We start from the raw sequence: 24,132 nt of genomic DNA, 5'->3' as shown, positions 1-24,132 counted from the left end.
AAAATTAATTAAATGAAAGAATATATTGTTAAAGCAGGTTGTCATGGGCTCAACGGGAAACGGCTAAATGGGTCTCTATTGGGCCGGCCCAAATACTCGCTAATAGGCAATACGAGGCCCAAATATAAATGGGTCGCCTTTCTACTTCTTCACAATTTCTATACTCAATTATCTTCTTTATTCCTCTAAAATATCTGGTGTCATACTTTTCGCTAGTCACCGGTCCGTCCATCCGGTCCGATCCGACGCATGAAATGACAGTGAAAGCTGAGAGAGCTTCACAAGTAGCCAAGCCGACAACTTCTGTTCGACAAAGACCGGTCTAGTTCCTTTTGGCAAGTCGTGCGTGGGTCCGCTTCTCCACAAACCGTATGCCACGTGTACCAACCACATCCAAATACGAATCCTCGTTGGAGCTTTCGAGGTTGTTGCCACGGTAGCGCTCTGGATTCAAACATGTGGACAGTGGCGCGTGAGTAAAAGGTGAGATGAACGAATGGAAACGGGCGGGCGGGCGGGCGGGCGGGTGTAAAGTACGATGAAAGGCTGAGACGACAAGGAGCAGCAGCACCCGCGTAAAAGTCGAGGGTTCTCTCTGCCAACAAAGACAATTGCTTTCTCTGATCCTTGCATTGCCCCCTTTTTTTCTTTTCGCTTCGTTCTCACGCTTCTCCACGCGCGTGTTTGTTAAACCCCCCTCATATCCTCTTGCTTTATGCTACACGCGCTATACCTATAACTTATTTTCATCGTTTTCTTCGCAGATGAACAATATGCGAGTGCCACCGATTTAATTTTTAAATAATCTAATTTGTTCCTTCTAGTTTAATATTTAATAATTCTTCCCTCTCCCAAATTCTCTCATTCTCCATTAAATTAATAATTTTATTTTAAATCTTAAATTATTCTCTCTTTAAATTAATATTTTTATTTTAAATCTTAAAATAGTCCAAGCTTCATTTCACCCTTCTCTTCGGTAAAATTTCAACCAAGCTTTCGAGTTAAATTATTGTTCAACAAAGCTATCAATTACATTAATTAACAAAAGATAAAATTATTATTTACCCTATACTTTAATGCAAATTTTCATCAAATTTTTTTATTATTATTTCAACAATGCATTTTTAATATAAAAATTACTACATTATCAACCCAACTATAATAGAAAATAATTATATTTAAACTATTTAATATCAGGTATAAAAAATATGTATCTCACCAAGTTTATACCATAATTCGTAGGGTCGCCACAATGGCCCCTCACATCTCTATAATGAACTTCAACAAAGTAGATGTACTTTTATTTTGGTCAAACAAAAATTACATGTGAATCCAATTTCAAACGTTACTTTTTATGTTGTTTCAATTTTGGAGTGGTTCAGTGAAACCCAGTTCGTGTAAATTATATTAATTATTCATTATATTCTATAGTTTTGACTCGAAAAATATTGACCGTGAGTAAACCCATGAATGGTGAATAAAATAAATTATGGTCTTTTATTTTAATGATTATCATTAAAACGACAAATTGACGTGTCCAGAGGAAGGGGCTAAGATTTGATTTATTTTTTCCCTTCCTTATCCTTTGCCCCTATGGCCTGCACGTGAGGCTTCCACAATAATTGACATAAAGGTAGGAGTTTTAAAATTATTCATACCACTTGATTTAAAATATAATTTAATTCAACGTTATTTCATATTTAATATCACTGACTATATTATTAACAAAACATTTTATGGAATATAGAATAAGGTAAACAAAATATGTAACCGTCAACGTGGAAATTAAAAGAATAACAATAAATTTTCAAAATTACTTTCAGCTACCCTTTTAACTTATTTGTTTCCATAAATAGTGAAGCATTTTTGGTTGAAATAAAATTGGATGAAATAAACCCACCATTTTAAAAATATTTTCATTATTTTAAAAAGAAATTATAAAATAATGTATATCTCGATAGCAACGTTCATTGATTGTGGGTTTATTGTACTGAATGATGATGGTATTGATTAAAAAGAGATACCCTATGAATCATAATAATTAATATTCTTAATATCATTATACAAAGCTACTGGGTAGGCCGTAGGGCTAGGGAGGCCTACAATTTTAAAAAACCTTATAATTAAAACAGTATCTGTATTAACTAATGTAGGTTCCCAATAGGCAATAGGCAAAGCCATTCATTTTTGGTACAAACAAAAATTACCTCCATTTTTCAAAGTACAGAAATTATCTAAACGGTTAAAAACAAATAATATATGACTAGAAATATTATCCTCATAATAAAAATGGATTAATGTTTTTTAAAAACTTAAATCATACTCAGTCATGTGATTAGTAGTTGAAATAGTATAGATATTAATAACTGAAATAAATACATGTATTAAAAGTACAAATATGCTATTATTAGATTACATTATAACTCATACAGTATGTATATAGCTATATTTCATTAATAACGAGTTGCCTCTATCAATATTACAATATGATACTTGTATTAATTAAAAATAATGTTATTTAGATGAATAAAGGGAATGAATTCATAATTTAAAAGATTTGAATAAATGTAGAAGGGTTGTTTGAGTGTCACGAGGGGAGGAGAGCGCGTGGGGTTAATAAAAGGGTTTCCAGCAAAGGCTAAAAGCAGAGACTGAGAGAGAACCAATTGGGTATTGAGTTGTAACCCGTTTTGTCCGGGTTATGGATGGAGCCCCCTTCTAATCGAATGTATTTTATCTTTTTATTTTATTTTATTTAAATTAAATTTATTTGTAATATAAATATAAAAAAAAAAAACAAAAAAAAAAAAGGGGGGGTCTGGGTAACCCTGTGGTTTGGGTTTATTGCAATTGATGGCTCTGAAAGGGACCTGCCATTCTCATATTACTATTTGACACATTTGTCCTCACCTTCTTCCATTTTACAAATTTGCCCCGGAGAAAAGATTCCCCCCATGATAATGAACATGAATTTTGCTAATTATAATGTCTACACCTAAAACCCCTTTATTTATTTTACTTTCCCCCATTTCTCCTTTCATTTTACGAGGTATCATCAAAGCGAACAATATCTACTAGTAGTAGAGTTAAGTTGTTACAAATAGTATTAGAGTCAAACACCAACCAGTGTGTCAGCGAATATGAAACATTCCTTACAAGGATGCGGAAACCTCTCCCTAATAAACACGCATTTAAACTACGAGGCTAACGATAATATGTATTGGGCAAAAGCGGATAATATCTGTTACAGTGATGTTTGACTGTTGCAAATGATATTGGAGCCATACACCAAACAGTGTGTCAGCGAGGACGCTAACCACCAAAGAGTAGATTATGAGATTTCAGATTAGTTGTAGAAGGGAACGAACATTTATAAGGGCATGGAAACCTCTCATCTAATTCGTTTAATGTTTTGTAAACGTAAAGGGTATTAATGTAAAAAGAAAAAAAGAAAAAAAAAAGAATTTAGACAAAAGAAAAGAAAAGTGGGAACTTTGCATTAGTATTATACCTACTATCAATTAATAGTGATGATTATTTATATAGAAAAGTGATGAATAAATGTTAATTAGTTGATTAAAAAAGGTAATTAACCTTTGAAGGAGTTTAATTAAGTAGAGTGATTGAAAGGGTAGACTATAATAATGAGCACTTGGTGTATGCAAAATGACGAAAGAATCTTAAAAAGAAGTGGAATTAAGTGGTTCATAACTAAGAAACGCCAATATTGTCCCAACCACTAATTAATTATATTGTCCCCTAAATGGATAGAAATGATTGCTCTATTTCTATATAGTCCTACTCCATTGCTTTCTGTCAATGAGTTATTAAATTCAACTCATTAATTCTTACTTTCAAAGTTACATACATAAGTTTTTTTTATATTAAAAAGTTAAAAGTTGGAATTTTTATGGGCAAAGAGACAAGTTAAGGAAGAGAAAAGCAGGGGAGCACAGAAATGTCTGTAAAATAATGATTAAGAGAGGGAAATTGTTGAAGATGATTAGTAATGATTAAGAAATGGAATGAAGATTTGAAATTTGGAACAGAGGAGGACAGGGAAAGAGAGAGAGAGAGAGAGAAGGGAAACAGGGGAAAGCAATGTAAAGGGATGAGGGATATGAGAGAGATTTGTGGGGGTAGAAAGGGACAGGATAGACATCCCACCGGAAATACGGGCGAGCCGTACACAAATCGCTGTTTATTCAGTTTGTGATATTATAATAATGGTGGAATTTAACTAACCAATGCACTACGCACACTCTTCCTTACTTTTCTCTCTCTCTCTCTCTTCTTCTTCTTCGTCTTTCTGCTATACATCACACCTTGCAGTCGCAGTATTGCAGCAGCTGCAGTACTGCTTCAGTTCAGTCTCTGCAGAACCCCAGAGAGAGAGAGAGAGAGAGAGAGATGAAAACCCATTTCTCTTTTCTGTTTCTTTCTTGCTTTTGTTTTAATTCAAACATCAAATCCTGATTTGATATCCCCCAAACCCATTTCTCTCTAATTTTCATTCACCCACCACCACCAGGTCTCTTCTCTGTCTCTCTCTCTGTCTTCCACGAGAAAAAAGAAAAGGGAAATACGAAATTTGGGTGAGAGAGAAAAAGGGTGGAGCGAGACAGAGGTGTTTGTGTGGGTGTGAGAGAGAGTGAGGGAGCGAGGTCTGTGTTGTTTTCTGAGCGAGACCCTCTTTTAGCATTAGCGAAGGTGCACCCATTTCTAAAAATGCAGGCATGAGCACTTCCTCCTCTTACCTCGCACTCTTTCTTCTTCCGTTCCTGAAACTTTCTGAAACCCCTCGTCTTTTCAGCCTCCTATTTAACCTCCCTCTTTCTTATCCTTCTACTTTTATTATTGCACGCCTCTTCTTTCTTCTACGCCTACCATTCAAATGGCTGCTCTTATCGATCTCAATACCACTGAAGAAGACGATGCTCCCTCCTCTGCTGCTTCCTCTGCTTCCTCTTCCTCTGCTTCTGCTTTAACCTCCTCCCCTTCGCCTTCTCTCACCTCCTCAATTTGCTTGGAGCTGTGGCATGCCTGTGCTGGACCTCTTACGTCCTTGCCCAACAAAGGGAGTTTGGTTGTGTATTTTCCACAGGGCCACTTGGAGCAGATGCAAGAGTTCCCTGCCACGGCGGCCTATGATCTCCCTCCCCACATCCTCTGTCGCGTCATTGATGTTCAGCTTCACGTACGGGTATTTTATTAGTTCTTTGACAATATATTCTGTTCGATTACTTGCTATTGAATTGGGATGAGTTTCAATCTATGGGGTTTTACTTCCTCACTTTGAATGGGTTTTTGGTAAATCACAAACCGTATGAGAAATGTTATTTTGAAAGCAGGCTGAGGCTGGGAGTGACGAGGTTTATGCTCAAGTCTCATTGTTTCCTGAAAACGAGGTGAGTTTCTTTTTGCTCAAATTTTAATGTGGCTGTCCATAAAATTAAAAAAGATAAACCGAAAAGTTCGAAGAGGTTGATTTTGATGCCTGTGAATCAGATGAGAAGATTCTGTTTCTGAATGACATTCTTGTATTACAGCCCATTGAACACAAAATGCAGGAAGAGATGACCAATGACAGTGAGGGGGAGGATTTTGAAGGAAGTGAGAAGACCACAACACCCCACATGTTCTGCAAGACACTTACTGCTTCAGACACTAGCACTCATGGAGGCTTCTCCGTCCCCAGACGTGCAGCTGAGGATTGCTTCCCGCCATTGGTATTTGTCATTTCAATATGTTTCCATGGTTATCTCTTTCAACCAATAATGATCTCAAACTTCATTAATTCTGCAGGATTATAGTCAACAGAGGCCTTCACAAGAGCTAGTTGCAAAGGATCTCCTTGGGATTAAATGGAAGTTTAGGCACATATATCGCGGTATGAAATGCAAATCTCAGATATTTGGTGCCTTACTCACATTGGCTGTTTGTTTCCCCTATTACGTGCTACTGAGTTCCCTTTCTGGTTTGAGCAGGGCAGCCTAGAAGGCATTTGCTAACCACTGGATGGAGTGCATTCGTGAACAAGAAAAGGCTCGTTTCTGGTGATGCAGTGCTGTTTCTTAGGTATTTAGTATTTGGGTGTCTGGTAAAATGAATTTGAGAGAGCATATGCCGTGTAGGATTAACATATGACTTAACTTATAGGGGCAACGATGGGGAATTACGACTCGGGATTCGACGAGCTGCGCAGCTTAAAAGCGGTTCTCCCTTTTCTAACATTTGCAGTCAGCAACTCAACTCTAGTAGTATCATGGATGTGTTTAATGCTATATCTTCAAAAACTTCCTTTAGCGTATACTATAATCCCAGGTATCTTATTACAAGGATCATGCTCTTTTAGTTCTCACCAATATAAATATTCTAATGGATTTTGTGTCTTTGCCTTTTTGTATTCAGGGCTACCTCTTCACAGTTTGTCTTGCCTTTCCACAAGTTCTTGAAAAGCATTAACCATTCCTTCTCTGCTGGAATGAGGTTCAGCTTGAGTTTCGAAACCGACGATGCTGCAGATCGAAGGTCTACTATTTATGGTTTGCTGCTTTGTAGATAAAATAGGGTGTTGTAATCTTCAATAATATTTCTTTCATACTCGTATCGCAGATGCACTGGACGTATAACTGGAGTTGGAGATGTGGATCCTATCAGATGGCCTGGGTCAAGGTGGAGGTCCCTTGTGGTATGAAACATTCTTTTGGAGCTTTTAAGATTCAAATGATTGTTCTTACCCTGCAAATGTTTTTTAAGAGTGTTGGTCTGCTTTAGCTTATTTTCGCATCTCCCGAACGAAATCTATGCTCTCGTAGGAGGAGTTTCGAAGCTTCTTCTTGATTGACAGCCTTTACTTTTAGCTCTATATACCTGGAAATCACTTCCTTCATTAGTGTGAATATTTCTTTGTATTTTCATTTTGTTTGTTTGAAAGTTTTTTTCAGTAACGAATGTTGCATTCTTACATTTCTCGTTACAGTGCTGCATGGTCTCTCTTCTTGTTTTTCTGTAAAACTTTGATATCATTGCTTCACATGGGAAAATCTGGTTGCCTTCCAGGTGAGGTGGGACGATGTGGAAACTAAAAGACATGGCAGGGTTTCCCCGTGGGAGATCGAGCCCTCAGGTTCTGTTTCTGTGGCTAGTAACGTGGTTCCACCGGGTTTAAAAAGGACCAGGATTGGGCTCTCTCCCACAGAACTAGAGTTTCCAGTTCCAAGTGAGTCAGTCATTTGCACTAGAGATATATGTTTCTTTCAGGTCTCAGCTATCATTCATTGTTCTTCTGCTATTCCTTGCAGATGGAATTGGAGCATCAGACTTTGGGGAATCATTAAGATTCCAGAAGGTCTTGCAAGGTCAAGAAATTTTAGGTTACAGTACTCCCATTGATGGCGACGACAACATTCGTCATCCACCGGAGAAGAGGAGATCATTTCCTGGTTTACTCGGTTCAGGGATAGCTCTAATGAGAAATGGTCCAAGAATCCCAGTTACCAACTCTGAAACTTCCTCCCGGGGTTTCATGTTTGATGAATCCTTCCAATTCCATAAGGTCTTGCAAGGTCAAGAAATGTATCCTAGTCCATTTTTTGGAATAGCCACTGCCACCAATGAAGTCAAGGCAAGTGGTGGTTATGGTCCTGTGGACAGTGTTCCACTGTCTAGATCTAAAGATGGATGGCCCATGACAATGCAGAGTGAAAACTTCCTCACACGCTCTTCCATTCCTTCTGTACAAGTCTCATCACCATCATCTGTGTTCATGTTTCAGCAGTCAATGGTTCCTGTTCCAAGCTTTAATTCATATAACCGTGGCAATTTCACAGAACAGAGGACTATGAACAAGAGCACCTCCCATAATTCTGGGACAGCTTTTATGACTGACCACAACTCAAGCACTGAAGTCCCACAAGGCATGCGCCCCACTTCATTGGGCGTGCAGAAGCAGCTCGGCCTATCACATCCTTCTACAACAGAACCAGCGTTTACTGGCAATAAAGCTGGATGTAGATTGTTTGGTTTTTCATTAACAGAAGGAAAGAATGTTGGGAATACAACAGACAAGGCTTCTCCAGCAACAACTCCAATTAATGCAGGAACTACCTCTGTGTTGTCCTCCAATAGTGGACTACGTTGTCCTTTGAAGTCTCCACTGATGAACAAGGTGGTTGGAAGCAACTGTACCAAAGTAAGTAACTTATCTGCTCGCGCTGTATAGGCGATATATTTTACGTAAACATGATCGATTCTTCTGGATCGCTACATGACATCGACGTTTTTTTTACCCGAACTCTAAGAGGGAAAGAATGTTGGTGTAAAAAGGAAGAGTATTCACCAGTCTGATAAAATTTGATCTGCACTGTGATGCAGGGGGCTGTCCAGTATCATTTTGCAAATTGCAGTACCTACTACTGAATGGGTCTGACTTATTTTGGGGAAACAAAAGAAGAATGCTGCCTAGTTTTGTTATTTTGAATTTGAAAAAAAAAAAAGTTTTTGAGACGTTGATTCTGTTCGAGCTATCGTTTGTCAAACGAATCGAACGGTTGGTGTTTATGTTGTATCTCAGATTATATAGTTCATAATGTTTTTGTTTATTAAAGCCTTGAAATCTCGAGTAATAAGTACATAAACCAGGAACATGATTAAGAGGAACAGGATGAAGGAGAAAGGCCAACCTGGGGAGTGACGTGTGGCATTGCAGAAAAATGGTTAGATGGAGTTGTTTGATGTCTTTTTCGGACCAACTTAGTGGATAAAACGGCCCATCCTCCGCCTCTCCTTTTCCACGTGAACCTCACCACCTGCCCCCCTTCACTGGATTCTCAAAACAAAAACAAAAACAAAAACGCAATTTGATGGAAAATGATTAATACTGTTGGCTTTGGCTGTAGGATGTCATCAATGATGTAATAAGCACCTCTCTAAATTTGACTATTTTTGGATAATGGATATGTACGTTGCATTGGCCAGCCGAAAGTAAAAGCGGCAGAAAAGATAGGTAAGCTTGGTAAGCCACGATCCTTTCAAAACCACATGTATACTCTTTAACTTGTGCTTAAAACCAATTAGCCCTTTAATCACGAAAGAACATTCTGCCACACGTCATCCAACCACTATTTGCCATGTCACCCATATCTCATCTAATCAAACCAAACCATACCATACTAAAAGAAGCCCCCACATTAATTGATACCCTAATTTCCAAAATTACACATAATCCAACCACGTCACCATCGTTTCTAAAACTGTAAAATGTCCCCATCCGCAAAAGGTAGAGATTTTATGGGTTGCTTTAGATACTAATCATCGTTAATTAGCACCTAATCAAGAGCTTTTACAGAACAGAGACAGACCCAGTAAGCTGTGACGCAATTGATCGTCACCTACAGTTTTTCATTGCGTCCTAGATCGTGTTACCTGTGTTGACGCTTCATTTTTCCACACCCCAATATAAATAAATGCCCAATCACACCATTTTACCATCGCGCTCTCTCTCTCTCTCTCTCTCTCAATTGGATCTTTTTTCTTTACCAAATTTGCATTATGCACCAAGCAATTCCGTACAGGACGTGGGTTCCAGCCGCCGTCGATACCTCCACTGCCGGGGCGGATGCGAGTGTCGAAAAAATAGTGTCAAACAACGCTGTGGTGGTTTTGGCCAGACGTGGGTGTTGTATGAGCCATGTTTTGAAATTGCTGTTGTTGGGCCACGGCGTGAACCCGGCCGTCTTCGCCGTCGGCGAGGAGGAGGAACCCGGTATTGCCGGCGAGATTGGGAGATTAGCAGCCGCCAGTGGTGAAGATGGGAACGACGGGAGCGTGCACTTTCCGGTGGTGTTTGTCGGCGGGAAGATGTTTGGTGGGTTGGAAGAAGTGATGGCAGCTCATATTTCCGGCGAATTGGAGCCGGCTTTAAAAGATGCGGGTGCTTTGTGGCTTTAAATTAAATTGCTTCATTACTGAATTCTGTATTAAGTGCATTAAATTTCTGATTTCGAATCCTCCAAGTGGACGCAGAGCTGAAACTTCGTCACAATTTCCCTAATTTTCATTTTAAATTGATTATAATTTATTAAAAATTTAAAACTATTTGTATTGTTTTGTTAGATATAAATGATTTATATAGTTAAAGATAATAGAATATAATAAAATCTACATCAATCAGTTGTGGATGAAGGCCTAGGCCCATTAGCTGACCTTGACGATTCAGTAACGTTAAATTGGGCCTTTGGTTTGGGCCCATTACACAAATGGGTTAATCTAAGATTGGGCAATAAATGGGCTGTTGGGCCTTTAAATAAGGAAAATATTCCGGAGCCGGAAATTCTGTTCGACATAAAAGGAAATTGAAAGAGGAAAATTGCAATAAAAAAAAGACAATGTGAGAAGCATTTATGGCCAGCTGCCAGCTGCCAGCCTAGGCTTTTTATAACCACGCTGTCTCATCGGCCCGAAGGGAGTTTGAAGTAAATGACTGAAAAGCCCCTGCCGTACTGTTGAATGTTGCTATGCTAAATGGTAATTTCGTACTTCTTTACACTTGGGGGCACTGGAAGAAGAAAGTCTCGGGCGACTGCTTCGGCTTTTCCCTCCGCGATTTCAAAACGCCTCCGATTCCCACTCTTACACTCACTAACATAATATAGAACGCATAGAGAGCTAATTCTCATTCATTTTTCTCTCCCTACTTGAAACAAATTTGTGGGGAAGGCGGAGATTTTTGTTCTTTCAAGATTGTGTTGGGAGAAGGGCGCGAAATTTGATTGAAGGAGGCGGAAAGGAAGAAGATGATAAAGTTTTTCAGAGGGAAAGATAATTCCGCCGATGTTTCCTCTCCGCAGTCTCCTTTGCCTTCTCTTACGCCCTCGGCGTCTTCCTTGTCATCGTCGGTGACTGGTCCGGCCAGGCCTATTCGCCTTGTTTACTGTGATGAGAAAGGAAAGTTTCGGATGGATCCTGAAGCTGTCGCCACTTTACAGCTCGTAAAAGAACCTATCGGTGTCGTCTCCGTTTGTGGTCGTGCTCGTCAGGGCAAGAGCTTCATTCTGAATCAAGTTAGTCTCATTTGCTCTTTAGTTTGTGTGGGATAGATTCTGCAATTTTCATTATTTTATGGGTTCCTTCGAAATCTAGGGTTTTCTGAATTTGGCAAGGTCAAAGTTTTGTGAGGACTTGCACTTGTTTAGTTTGTTTCTGTAGTTGCTGCCTTTGATTAGGTAGCTCTGCAGAGCAACGTGTGAGATAGAATTCAAGATTATTACTGTGTAAGTGCGAGGAAGTGATACATGTGTACGTGCAAGAGTTGAAGGTTGCCTTTTAACTTTTAAAAGAGGAAGATGAATTGTGTTCTTCATGGAGGAAGGAGTTTAATCTTCTTTTTGAACTGCCTTACTCGAGTGGGTGGTGTGGGTCTTTATCTTACTGAGCGGATGTGTGTACTTTATAGAACTCTGCTACAAAATTGGATACTCTAATGCTAGATTGTTCAGCTGCGAAATTGTGAGAGGGCACTTAACGGGGTAGGAAAGTCTAGGATTTGAAACTTACGTGTGGATCATGTAAGGAAATGGATTCAGATGCTCGAGTTTATGTTGTTTATTTATTTATTATTATTATTATTTTTTTAAATTTTGTGATTTGCAATGGTAGGCTTGTAGTACAAAGTAAGAGTTCATATAGCTTAGATTTATGTAGCTCAGGGTATTGGCAAAGTCATAGCATAGAGTTCGCAAATCTATAGACCAAACATATTCTTTTCAACTCCAAGCTATACAAACTCAATTTTTGAACCGAACGCCCCTCAACATTCTTATCTCTTGCTTGTGATATTTATGTGGACCCCTGTATGAACATACATTTCAATTTTTTTAGGTTATTCTCTATTCATAACAGTTGGTTTTGTCTCACACGACACACTGATGCAATTTCTTGTACTCTTAGTATCACTTTAGTTTGTATGAAGAGGGAGGTATCTGTAAAACATACATGGTATTTGTTGGAGCACTTAGCCGTTCTTCATGCGCATGTAATGTAATTTCGTGGACTTACAAACAACTCTTTTCTTTTGAAGCTTCTTGGGAGGAGTAGTGGATTTCAAGTAGCATCTACCCATCGGCCTTGTACTAAAGGGCTCTGGTTATGGAGTACACCCTTGAAAAGAACTGCCCTTGATGGAACTGAGTACAATCTCTTACTTTTAGATAGTGAAGGAATTGATGCTTATGATCAAACGGTATGACTTCAATTCATTATTCGATGTTGATTCAGGTCTTCAACTGTCTATTTGATGTGACATTGATATGAATAATGACACTATTGGATTTTAAGTTTGGAGTATTGAGCTTCAATTAGGCTTCATATAAATTTATAGTGATAAAGTTTTACCTTCATCACATGTTTTCCTCATTTTAAGGTGTAATATTACAAATCTCATTTAGTATCCAATTTATTCCACCTATCTTTCTTATTTCTTCCTCACTCTTTTTACAGGGAACATACAGCACCCAGATTTTTTCTCTTGCTGTTCTCTTGTCTAGCATGTTTGTCTATAATCAGGTAGGGGAACTAATGTTGATCCTTATCTTTTAGAAACCCATCTTTTCTGAACCTGTGAATTGCACATTTTCTCTCTTTAAATGGAACAGGATACTCGAGTAATTTTCTTAATGCTCCTCTCTTTGTTGCTGTATAATATGTACCATTTTCACAATTTCTGTATGGAACTCATATTTATCTATCTGTTCAGATGGGTGGAATAGATGAAGCTGCACTTGACCGTTTATCTCTTGTCACTCAAATGGCTAAACATATTCGTGTAAGGGCTGCTGGGGGCAGAACTACATCTGCTGAACTTGGTCAATTCTCTCCAATCTTTGTTTGGCTTCTAAGGGTACAGTGCACTTCTATACCATTAATATTCATAAGTTGATAAATTTCTTCCCAAGTGCATTCAAACATTAGGACATGCTCTTTAATTTATTTCTGCAATGTGCATATTATTATTATGATTTTTTTTTCCTGTTTGCATGGCTTCTTAACGTAAGACCATATCCTCCTTATTACGTTAAATCTTCTTTTTGGTGCTTGTTTTATATATTTTGTGGTCTACCTAAAAGTTCTTTCATACCTCATTATGTTAGATCCTCTATTTGTAATAATTTTTTAAAATATATTTTCTATTATATTATGTGGTCTTCTCTAATACGAGAATTACTTGCAGGACTTCTATTTGGATCTAGTAGAGGATAATAGGAGGATTACACCTCGTGACTATCTTGAGCTTGCATTGAGGCCGGTTCAAGGTAGTGGAAAAGACATAGCTGCTAAGAATGAGGTATTAGATGGACATTATCACCTGTTTGGTTTGATGAGCTTGTTTGGGCTGTAATTTTGACTCGCATGTTCTAGGTCTAGAAAAGGGAGAAAAAGTTACTTTTGTTTAAGTCACACATTCTTTTAGAAGTTGCTTACGAAGTTCATATTTCTTGTTCATTCTAGCACTCCCTCTCTGGAAATCCACATCAAATCTATAATCTCTGTTTATTCCTTTAATTTCATTTCTTGTTTTTTAATAGATTTTTATGATTATAACAACTACAGATGAGTAGGAGATATTGATATTAGAGAGAGAGAATATGTTTCTTCTGTTCTAGATGGACGTCACATGTTTTATAAAGTATAGGAAACACACTTCTTTCTTGGTTCCTAGATGTTCCATTTGAGAATATTAATTATTCTTCGTTAGNACTGTTCCCTTTTGGATTATTTTTCTTGTCTTTAATCTGATGAAATGTTTCATGTACGACATAAACTATATACTTGAGACTTGACTCCCGTTGACCATTTATTATTTTTGTAATTTCGAAAGACTCCTTGTTCTTAAGGTGTATGTGTGAAAGAAACGCTCAGGCGGGCCTGGGAGTGAGGTGTGAGCGTCATTGTTAGTGTATAAGCTTAATTTTTAAAAACCAATAACGAAAAATCAAATGGTTATCAAACGAGGCCTTAGTAAGATTTCTTGTTTTTCTAATGTCTTGTGATATTTATCACTGTATATGCTCACTCTCTGTTAGCTCCGGCACGTAGAATTTTGAGATTTTTATTTTTATGCCTTTTGGACTAATGGTCATTTGTACTTGAATATGTTTGTTTGGGCTGACAATCTAATCTGTATTTTCATCCATTTACCAACAGATTCGTGATTCCATTCGAGCTTTGTTTCCAGATAGAGACTGCTTTACCCTTGTGCGTCCTCTCAATAATGAAAATGATCTCCAAAGACTTGATCAAATTTCTGTAAGTAACTTAAGCTTGTGGATTGTTTTGCATAATTTTTCTTTTGGAGCCAACTTTAGCCGAACATCCTTAACATTCTGTGTTTCTGCAGTTAAATAAACTAAGGCCTGAATTTCGGTCTGGACTTGATGCATTTACTAAATTTGTCTTTGAGAGGACAAGGCCTAAGCAAGTCGGAGCAACTGTTATGACAGGTCCAATTTTGGTGGGCATTACAGAGTCTTACCTTGATGCTCTAAACCATGGTGCAGTGCCTACAATAACTTCCTCTTGGCAGGCTAGTATACCTTATGAACTCTTGTGTAAAGCACTTTCTGGAAATTATTTTGGAACTTTTGCTTGTAAGAAGTATTTTTTTTCTCATTTCTGAATAGGAATGTTTGGGTATCTGCGTTGTCTTGTATTAATATCTTTTATCCGCTGACTTGGGCGCACAAATAAAATTGGAGGGAAATTTTATATATATGCACACATTTCTATCCTTTCATAGAGATTTATTGAATCTGTTGAGGACTGCGAACATGTGAGAAATTGTTGCCCCTTTTAGTGAAATAGGATAGCGTCGAATTAGAAGATAATTATCATCCATATCATTAATTTGCAGAGTGTTGAAGAAGCTGAGTGTCGAAGGGCATATGATCATGCTGCTGAAGTGTATATGTCTACTTTTGACCGGACAAAGCCACCAGAAGAAGTACGTGTAAATTCTAACTTGCATTCCCATTAGAGATGTTTATGTTGCTTGATAACATTTTTTTCCCTGCAGGCAGAACTGAGGGAAGCACATGAAGCAGCTGTTCAAAAATCACTTGTTGCATTTAATTCGGGTGCTGTAGGTGCTGGTCCAGTGAGGAAAAAATACGAGGGACTACTGGAAAAATTTTATCGAAAAGCATTTGAGGTAATAAATATTATGTTAGTTCTATGTTTTTACTAATTGTGCGGGGGCAATTGGAAATGTGACTTTGTAGAAATCAAACTTAGATGAAAAAGCATCAAGTGATGCCTCTAACATTTGGTTTGAGGTGGCCCAAGTTGGAATGGCAACTCGATACTTTAGATGGCAGTCTTACGTATGCCTTTTTGTTAAAGGAAAGGCTCTTTAGGAAGTTGGATTTTTCATTATTATACGGAAAAATTTGTTGAGAGTCTGGAGAATTACACAGGGTGTAAGGGAATTTTTGGAGAAACTGCTGACTGATTAATTCAATGACTTGTGTCTTTAAGGCCCAACATTTTTATAATTTTATTTTTTTAAGGCCCAACATTTCCATTTTATCTTAAAGTTGCTTGTGATTCATTATTTTCTGCTCCTTGTTTTATTTACACGAGTTGATCGTGTCTAATGCAGGATTACAAGAGGACTGCATACACAGAAGCAGACTTGCAATGCACAAATGCCATACGAAGCATGGAAAAGAGGTTGAGAGCAGCTTGTCATGCTTCCGATGCAAGTATAAATAATGTTGTGAAGGTAATTTAGGTTTTAATTCACTATTTTGGTTAAAGGACTATTTTGTCATCAGTTTCTGACAAGGGCAGTTTGGTTTATTGAAAAATATAAAGTAATGATCAACTATGTTGATGATTCTGGTGGTCTGGAAGCAATGCTAGGCATTGAATTAATTGGTTTTCTTTCTAGAAAATGTACTGTGATTTGCACATTGAAATCTTAGTTTCGATATATTATTCTTGATAGCAGTTGATAAGTTATTGCCCTCTGTTTCTTTTCTGTGACTGAATCGGCTGAACACATTTCCATCTACTGCCGTTATTGAACTTTCATTCTTCTTTGTCAAAGTCTCTTCTCTCGTGTAACTATTGTCTAATAATTGAGTTACCCATTTGCTTTTGGTTGTGAAACATGTCTATGCAGGTTCTTGGTGCTCTTCTGTCTGAATATGAAGCATCATCACATGGCCCGGGAAAGTGGCAGAAGTTGGCGACATTTTTACACCAGAGGTTTATATTAGAGTTTGTTCCTCATATTTTTTTTTTTTGGACTTTTTGAGTTGATGTGACTGAAACCATGGAACTTTGCAGTTTGGATGGTCCAGTACATGACCTTATAAAGAGACTTATAGATCAAGTTGGATCAGAGAAGAATTCCCTCGCTTTGAAGTGTCGCTCAATTGAAGACCAGCTGAATTTGCTTAAGAAGCAGCTGGAAGCCAGTGAGAAGTACAAGTCTGAATATCTGAAGCGATATGAGGATGCCATCAATGATAAGAAAAAGCTTGCTGATGACTATATGAACCGCATAACTAACCTACAGGGTAGTTGCAGTTCTCTTGACGAGAGATGCTCTAGCCTGAAGAAAACATTGGAACAAGCAAAGCAAGAATCATTGGATTGGAAAAGAAAATATGAAACTGTCTTGTCTAAGTTGAAAGCTGAGGAAGATCAAGCTAATTCAGAAATTTCTGTTTTGAAGTCAAGGACTAGTGCTGCTGAAGCAAGGCTAGCGGCTGCTCGGGAACAAGCTCAGTCTGCACAAGAAGAGGCAGAAGAGTGGAAGAGGAAATTTGACATTGCTTTAAGAGATGCTAAAGCTGCTCTTGAGAAGGCTGCACTTGCAGAGGAACGCACAAATAAGCAAACAAGGCTTAGGGAAGATGCTTTGAGGAAAGACTTCTCCAATACTTTGGCTGAAAAGGTAAATCTTCATCACGCACCCAACTTACACAACTAACAAACACTTGCAAGCATATTCTACCTCTACACGTGAATACAAGGAGTGCTATAATGGAAAGTATCTGAAATTTGATTTTATGATGCAGGAAGATGAATTGAAGGACAAGGCAGCGAAAATTGAGCAAGCCGAGCAGCATTTGACAACTTTAAGGCTTGAGTTGAAGGTAAACTTCTTAGATCTATCAGGGGGAGGGTTATTGTTTACTGAAGTCAGTATTGTGACATGGCTACAGAGTAGATAGTGTGGAATTCAAAATTTATTTTTTAGCAAAACAAAAAAATATTCAATAAATAAAACCGTCATGTTATTTGTTACTACAATTTCAGTTCCATCCAACATTATGTTTCAAGGCTTTTTCCGTGATTCTTATCTTTTACATGCTGCCATACAACGATTTGTGGGTATCAGTTTGCATCTCAATGATGAAAAGAACATATGATTTTCATATTATAAAATGTTTCATCTGCAGGCTGCCGAGTCAAAAATTGGGAGTTATGATGTGGAAGTATTTTCTTTGAGGCATGAAATAAAAGAGCTAAAAGAGAGGTTGGAAACGGCTAATGCTAGGGCTCAATCATTTGAGAAAGAATCAAGGATTTTGCAACAAGAAAAGATTCATTTGGATCAGAAGTACTTATCTGAATTTCAAAGGTTTGATGAAGTTCAGGAAAGGTGTAGACTTGCTGAACACGATGTGAAAAAGGCTACTGAAATTGCTGATAAAGCAAGAATTGAAGCTAGTGCTGCTCAAGAGGAAAAGAATGAGATGCAGAGGTTGGCAATGGAGCGGTTGGCTCGAATAGAGAGGGCTGAGAGGCAAATTGAAAGTCTGGAAAGGCAGAAGAAAGATTTGGTGGAAGATTTGCAACAAATTCGGGGGTCAGAAATGGAAGCCATGTCAAAAGTTGCATCATTGGAAGCAAGAGTTGAAGAAAGGGAAAAAGAAATAGAGTCTCTATTGAAATCGAACAATGAGCAGCGTACTAGCACTGTTCAAGTTCTTCAGGGCCTTCTGGATTCAGAGCGTTCTGCACATGCAGAGGCCAACAATAGGGCAGAGGCTCTCTCACTTCAGCTGCAATCTGCTCATTCAAAAATTGATTTACTCCAACAAGAGTTGACTAGAGTTCGTCTAAATGAGACAGCATTGGATAGTAAGCTGAAGACTGCTTCTCATGGGAAACGTCTAAGGGTGGATGATGGTGAGATGGGCATGGAATCTGTCCAAGACATGGACACAAGTGACAGAATTTTGAGAGTAAACAAAAGAGCTAGAAGCACAAATAGCCCCATGAGGTATACTCAGCCAGAGGACGGCGGATCAATTTTCAAGGGGGATGAAGATAATCATAGCCAACAAACAAACCAGGAAGATTATACCAGGTTCACTATCCAGAAGCTTAAGCAAGAACTCACAAAACACAACTTTGGCGCCGAACTGCTTAAGTTGAAGAATCCCAATAAAAAGGACATTATTGCGCTGTACGAGAAATGTGTACTCAAACTATGATATTGTAGATTTGTTTTTTTAGGATTTGTATAGGTGGATGAATGTAATCTACAAGGAGATGGAAGTTGTTGATCCATTTAGGACTAGAGAGCGTTTTCAAGTTTTCTAGGGGTTTGTTTAATGGATTTTGTCATGACAGGGGTGTGGTCTCCTCCATGTTTTCTCTAGATTGCCATTCTTCAGGTTAGATTATTTTGGTTCTTTGGCGCTGATATTTCTCAACGTCTAATTTCTAGAACGTATGTTGTTTGAATTGTTGAGATTTATTGTGAATTATTGTGGGTCATATTCATAGGTGTGCATTTGGTAGTAGGGAACAGAAAATTTATCCAACTCAGATGGAGCTTTGGGTTCACTTGATTCGTTTCCAGTGCCTCTCTTCTGTAGGCTTTTCCGCTGCTTCAGCTTCCTAAACTCTTAAATCCATGCTCATTGGGTATAATGTGTATTTGACTAGTGTTCTTTTTTTTTTTTTTTAGTAATGTGATTCACCTGTTTGCTTTTTCGAAGGGGTTGAACTACATTGTGGAAAATTGTATTCGATAATACTCGAGTATATAGCATATCGCTTTCTGTATTGAATAAGATATCAATTACATATCAATTCTTATTCCAAACCAAAAGAATATATTTGGAATAGTTTACAATATTATTACAAATCGTTAAAAAATCTCAATATTGTGAAACACCCATTCCACACAAAAGTAGCCAACATTTGAAGTTGGAAGAAACCACTCAATTGAAAGTTGTATGACGAGTATTAGAGTGGGTTTGAATGTGCACCACTCACAACAACAGAAGAAGACGCTTCTCCTTCTCCTTCTCCGAAATCGAATTCTCTATGCACTTTCTCCCCTCCTCCAATCTCATACAAAGAACTCATCATCGGGTTGCCGTAATCAACAAAAACTGCACTGGTGTCAGGCGAATAGCCGCCGTCTCCGCCGCCCCATTGTTTAACAATACTGTTCTGGTGGGAGGAGGAGCTCTGGCGAGGCTGTTTCTGAAAGAAGACCTTAGAAGCCACCAATTGGCCGTCTTTCTCGTGCTCGGTAACACCCAGATGATACTGATGCATTATCCAGTTCGTCTTTTGCGGCTTCCTTTCACTCCCATAATTTGAATACAAAACTAAAATCTTCTTGAAACCCATCACAACGCCACCGTCGGCGCCAGTGATTGCCCTTGTCTTCCCGGTTTTGTGCCATCTTGTGTCAGTGCCTTCTTTGTCTGTTTGAACCTTCCTGCGTTTCCTGGAGCCGGCAGTGTACGCTTTGGACGGGCGATGAAAAAAGTGCCGGATTTCCCCGTCTTTTCTCATACCTGCACTTCACAACAACAAGGATTTCAATTTTCATCTAAAATGCATTTTAAAATTTCTATTCTCCCCGTTGCACTATTCTATAACAATTGACGGTTGCTATCACATCAAACCTTAATATCACTCTTATATATTCAATCTCTATCATTAAAGGTGGGGCTCACGTTTTTTGTATAATAATTACGCGACCCTTTCTCTTTATTTTATTTTAAGCATCATATTGCATCACGAAAAAGGCATTCTTTTGGAGGCCAAAAACCATAAATTAACTTGAAAGGCTACCCAATTTGATTTTGTCCCAAACTTCCGTTTTCTATTTTGTATTTTTGGTTGAATTTTTCAGGATTTTTATGTTTATGAAACATATATTTAAAATCATAGGAAACCATTTCTTCCCAACATTTTTTTAATCATATTCAAACCAACAAATTCTCTATGAAGATGAACAAAGAAGGAATGAGTTGGTCTAAGTCCGTGTAACTAGAACTTCTTAAGGTGTACACACGACCTGATAATCCAATCAACTTAGATTATCCAATTCAAATGATAAAAGTTGGGCGAGGTTCTTTTCTTTTTCAGTTTGGGTTGAGTTGAATTTTTTGAAAATCGAAAATATGATTTAGTTTATAAATTGATATATTTTTTTTATCTCGATAGACTAATGAACTCTATTAGTGATAACCCTAATGAACTCGAAAACACTAGAAGAAAAAGAAAAAGGAATTACCAGGGAGATTTTGAGGGTGGGTGTAACAAATGCCATCTTCACCGTCTAAAGTGGGGATGAATTCATCGAGAAGTGGATGAAGCTTTCGCTTATCGCGTTTAACTTTAGCGTCCAAATGCTCCAGAATCTGTTGGTCGCTTGGATCGAACTTCACTCCCGCCGGAAGCCTCCCCCAACCTTCGAATCCACCCTGACACACACACACACACACACACAACACAACACAACACATCTCAAATCTCGGAGTTCCATTTGGTTTATAATTTGGAACATGAAGCCAATTCAGTAGCCGTACCTGACGTTGGAATCGAATGGGATGCGCACAGGATGGGCAAATTATAGATGGAAATGCATCGCGTAATCCTCCCTCATTAGGGTTCAACCAATTCATTGATTCGAGTGCCAATTCCAGTTCTACTATCCACTTTCCGTACCACCCTTTCTATATATCTATCTATATATACACCCAATTAAACCGACACACTTCAATCAACACAAATGCATTACCACCAAAACCCTTCCTTGCCCAACAAGTTAAACTTCCCCTTCTAAGCATTTTCCCAACATCAAATTCTGGTTTGACTTTGACTTTCTGTATCCAAAATTCTCTTCAACAAACTTCTCCGCTAAGCCTCACAATGTCGGCGGACAAAACAAAACTTACGTCACCTCACCCATGCCTCTTTTTTGACAAAATTAAATTAAATTAAACCTTTTATTCTTATAATTTAATAAAATTTGACATAATTAATTAAAGATTAAAGAGTAAGTAAGTTTCTTAATATTTTATTGTTACTTGAACAATGACGATGACATATTTAACCATTCGTGTCATAGCTTAGCTAAAAGACATGATTTTGATGTGGAGCTGACTAAGTCAATGAACACCTCGTGTTAGGTTGAGTAGACACCATAAAATATGTCAGATCATTTTTTTTAATGGTAAAGCGAAGAAATATGTAATTATGAAAGACCACGGAACCAACTAAAACTCAATTTGATTTATTAGTCTTGTTTTATAAAATATATATAAAGTTCTTTTGAGAATTAATTATAAACATTTGAATATTCCTTCACAAATTATTATTATTTAGTATCTAATTAACTTGGGAAGGTAAAAGGGAGATGAAGCAGCTCATAAACAAACCAACTGAGAACAGCTCAATGGGTTTCGTGTTGAATGCAAAAAATGAAGAGACAAATTAACTCAAAACGATCTCAAAATCTTCTTTCCTCACTAGTTGAAATGGGGAACGAAACATTTCTTATTAGATAAACGATCTATATGTGCAAATCCAACTCGAGTAGATCTTTACTCGGAGTAGAGCATAAACCTAAAAGAATTGAAGAAGACGATTCGAGAACAAGAAAATGATATCGCAATTGCAATTTGATCTCGATGAAACAATACAGATAAATTTAAAATTTAATGAATTATTTTTTTATTTATTGAAATTTCTAGTATAGATAAACAATCACGGGCCAAAGAACAAAACTATCTTTCTTCAAAAATGGAAGGGAAGAAAAAGGCCTTTTAGAAAGCCCTCTACAATAATTAAATAGATATTTGTATTCATAAAGGGGCTTTTTAAAACTCGAAGATGGAGGAATAGTAACGTTAGTAAAGGAAGGAATGAGTAACTTTAATAGTAACTTTTGTTAGACGAACATGATTCTCCACAATGGTATGATATTATCCATTTTGAGCATAAGCTCTCGTAGTCTTGCTTTGGGCTATCCCAAAAGACCTCGTACCAATGGAGAGATAGTTCTTTATTTATAAATAGATGATCATTCCCTAAATTAGCAGACTGATTGAGAAACTAATTAAAGGAAGCGACCCCCGTCTTATGGGACATATAGATAGATAGATAGAAAGCTGAGGAGTAGGACAAAATGGTTTGACTTTGGAAGAGGCATCATTGACAAACTCATAATTTAAACAACAAATTTGTGGATCCGATACCTTCCGTAATGTAACAAAACCAAATTGAATAATCTCCTCCTTTTTAGTTCTCATTTCTTCCAAGTTTGAACAATCCCAATACCTAACAGAGCCATTCAACATCAACACTCGAGTTCATTTGCAATACAAAAATTTTATAATTCCCCCATCCATCCCTCGTTTATGTGTCTCAACATGAACACTCGAGTCAAGCAACAAAATTCCTTCCCCCAAGTCTTACGCAATTGCTTTCAAGGCATCACTACTCTCCCTTTGCTTCCACTCATCTCCCACGACTTCGTATTAATACACTCCAACCTTCCAAATTCATATCAACCTCACCCATGGAGATCAAAGCAGTCGACGAAGAAACCCAGATCAGAAACGAACAGAAACGCCCCCTTTTGCGAGAAACAACATCCATCCCTTCCAGAGGTAAAAAAACTCTCATTCAAAAAGCCGTTTCCCAGACGTTTCAGGGCACTGCCCATTTGGCCAATCTTTTACCCACTGGAACCGTCCTCGCATTTCAACTACTTTCCCCCATTTTCACCAATGAAGGCAACTGCGACTCTGTTTCTCGCTACCTCGCCTCTGCCCTCGTGGGTTTCTGTGGATTGTCCTGTTTTCTTATGAGTTTTACCGATAGTTTCAGAGACAGTCAGGGGAATGTTTGTTATGGGTTCGCCACTTTCAGAGGGCTCTGGGTCATCGACGGCTCGGTGGACCTTCCGGACGTGGCGGCGGCTAAGTATCGGGTGAGATTTATTGATTTCTTGCACGCTTTCATGTCGATTCTGGTTTTTTGCGCCGTTGCTCTGTTTGATGAGAATGTGGTGAACTGCTTTTACCCATCGCCGTCCAATGCGGCTAAGGAGATTTTGACGTCTTTGCCGGTTGGGATTGGCGTGGTTTGTAGCATGTTGTTTGTTCTTTTTCCAACCAGACGCCATGGCATTGGCTTCCCAATCTCTGCTGATTAGTGTCGGAGTTGCTCTGTGATTCGCCGATACTTCTTGTGGTTCCATAATTGTTTTCTTTTTTCCTTTTGTAATCATTTCGATATCTCTCGATTTCATCAATTCAGATAAAGGGTTCCTTGGAAACTGACAATGGACAATGCATGGTTTCATCATAATCAATCAAATAAAATAATTACTTCAATAGTTAACTGTACAAGAAAAATATTGATCCCAACTTTAATGCATTGGTCAAAAAATAAAAGATGCTGGCAGATGCGTTCTACTCCTTCCCTTCTTTATTGTTTCAAAACACACATACGTTTAAGCTAAGTATTAGACAATTAGTTGTTGGTTACAAAACTTTATACCTTTCATTTTTGTAAATGTCCCAATTTTGGCCGTGACTTTCCATTCAATTTCACACCAAAACTAGATTCTTTATTAGTGTGGTACTAAGCCACGTACACTATGATGCTTTAATTTGATCGTCGATGATCTTAGAGAGCCATGTAGGATTATTTTAGACATTTATGAACCTATCATGCTATAGAGTAGTCTAAGAACTATCGTTATAATAAAATGTTGTAATCTCGCCTTGATTCTCGCCGCATGTTAAATATAATGAAAAAGATGGTAAAAGAGTTGGACCATTTCTCAAATAGATCTAT

General features: G+C 37.9%; 5 protein-coding genes across 11 annotated transcripts; 4 read left to right on the top strand and 1 right to left on the bottom strand.

Moving 5' to 3' along the window:
- Positions 1 to 3,917: 3,917 nt before the first annotated feature.
- On the top strand, positions 3,918 to 8,608 carry LOC111781471 (auxin response factor 3-like). 7 transcript variants are annotated; one of them, XM_023662080.1, is made up of 11 exons: positions 3,918 to 5,197; positions 5,349 to 5,408; positions 5,571 to 5,729; positions 5,806 to 5,890; positions 5,988 to 6,078; positions 6,160 to 6,324; positions 6,412 to 6,531; positions 6,616 to 6,691; positions 7,063 to 7,222; positions 7,305 to 8,194; positions 8,377 to 8,608. In XM_023662080.1, exons 1-11 carry the CDS (start codon positions 4,895 to 4,897, stop codon positions 8,419 to 8,421), a joined length of 2,154 nt encoding a protein of 717 aa, XP_023517848.1. In that variant the 5' UTR covers positions 3,918 to 4,894; the 3' UTR covers positions 8,422 to 8,608. The 7 variants fall into 7 exon arrangements, with proteins under 7 accessions (XP_023517848.1, XP_023517847.1, XP_023517846.1 ...); XM_023662079.1 differs by having other exon boundaries at positions 3,918 to 5,203; positions 5,352 to 5,408; XM_023662081.1 differs by having other exon boundaries at positions 3,919 to 5,197; positions 5,352 to 5,408.
- Positions 8,609 to 9,387: 779 nt separating this feature from the next.
- LOC111781891 (glutaredoxin-C9-like) lies at positions 9,388 to 10,051 on the top strand. Its single transcript, XM_023662622.1, has one exon. The coding sequence runs from the start codon at positions 9,553 to 9,555 to the stop codon at positions 9,949 to 9,951; it is 399 nt and encodes a 132-aa protein (XP_023518390.1). The 5' UTR covers positions 9,388 to 9,552; the 3' UTR covers positions 9,952 to 10,051.
- Positions 10,052 to 10,461: 410 nt separating this feature from the next.
- Positions 10,462 to 18,803, top strand: LOC111781346 (guanylate-binding protein 3-like). Its single transcript, XM_023661884.1, has 14 exons — positions 10,462 to 11,063; positions 12,080 to 12,241; positions 12,499 to 12,564; positions 12,755 to 12,898; positions 13,229 to 13,342; positions 14,203 to 14,304; positions 14,396 to 14,581; positions 14,909 to 14,998; positions 15,071 to 15,205; positions 15,656 to 15,778; positions 16,181 to 16,266; positions 16,348 to 16,960; positions 17,085 to 17,162; positions 17,469 to 18,803. The coding sequence occupies exons 1-14, from the start codon at positions 10,797 to 10,799 to the stop codon at positions 18,507 to 18,509; spliced, it is 3,207 nt and encodes a 1,068-aa protein (XP_023517652.1). The 5' UTR covers positions 10,462 to 10,796; the 3' UTR covers positions 18,510 to 18,803.
- Positions 18,804 to 19,051: 248 nt separating this feature from the next.
- Positions 19,052 to 21,033, bottom strand: LOC111781347 (NAC domain-containing protein 73-like). The gene is made up of 3 exons (XM_023661885.1): positions 20,853 to 21,033; positions 20,558 to 20,747; positions 19,052 to 19,832 (listed from the first exon to the last, which is right to left on the bottom strand). Exons 1-3 carry the CDS (start codon positions 20,946 to 20,948, stop codon positions 19,270 to 19,272), a joined length of 849 nt encoding a protein of 282 aa, XP_023517653.1. The 5' UTR covers positions 20,949 to 21,033; the 3' UTR covers positions 19,052 to 19,269.
- A 1,649-nt stretch (positions 21,034 to 22,682) lies between these two features.
- On the top strand, positions 22,683 to 23,678 carry LOC111781806 (protein DMP4-like). Its single transcript, XM_023662512.1, has one exon. It carries the CDS (start codon positions 22,847 to 22,849, stop codon positions 23,483 to 23,485), a length of 639 nt encoding a protein of 212 aa, XP_023518280.1. The 5' UTR covers positions 22,683 to 22,846; the 3' UTR covers positions 23,486 to 23,678.
- The last annotated feature ends 454 nt before the right edge of the window (positions 23,679 to 24,132 follow it).

The sequence above is a fragment of the Cucurbita pepo genome, chromosome LG19 (assembly GCF_002806865.2).
Source record: "Cucurbita pepo subsp. pepo cultivar mu-cu-16 chromosome LG19, ASM280686v2, whole genome shotgun sequence".
Lineage (NCBI taxonomy): Eukaryota > Viridiplantae > Streptophyta > Magnoliopsida > Cucurbitales > Cucurbitaceae > Cucurbita > Cucurbita pepo.
This window is presented reverse-complemented; position numbering and strand designations above follow the sequence as displayed.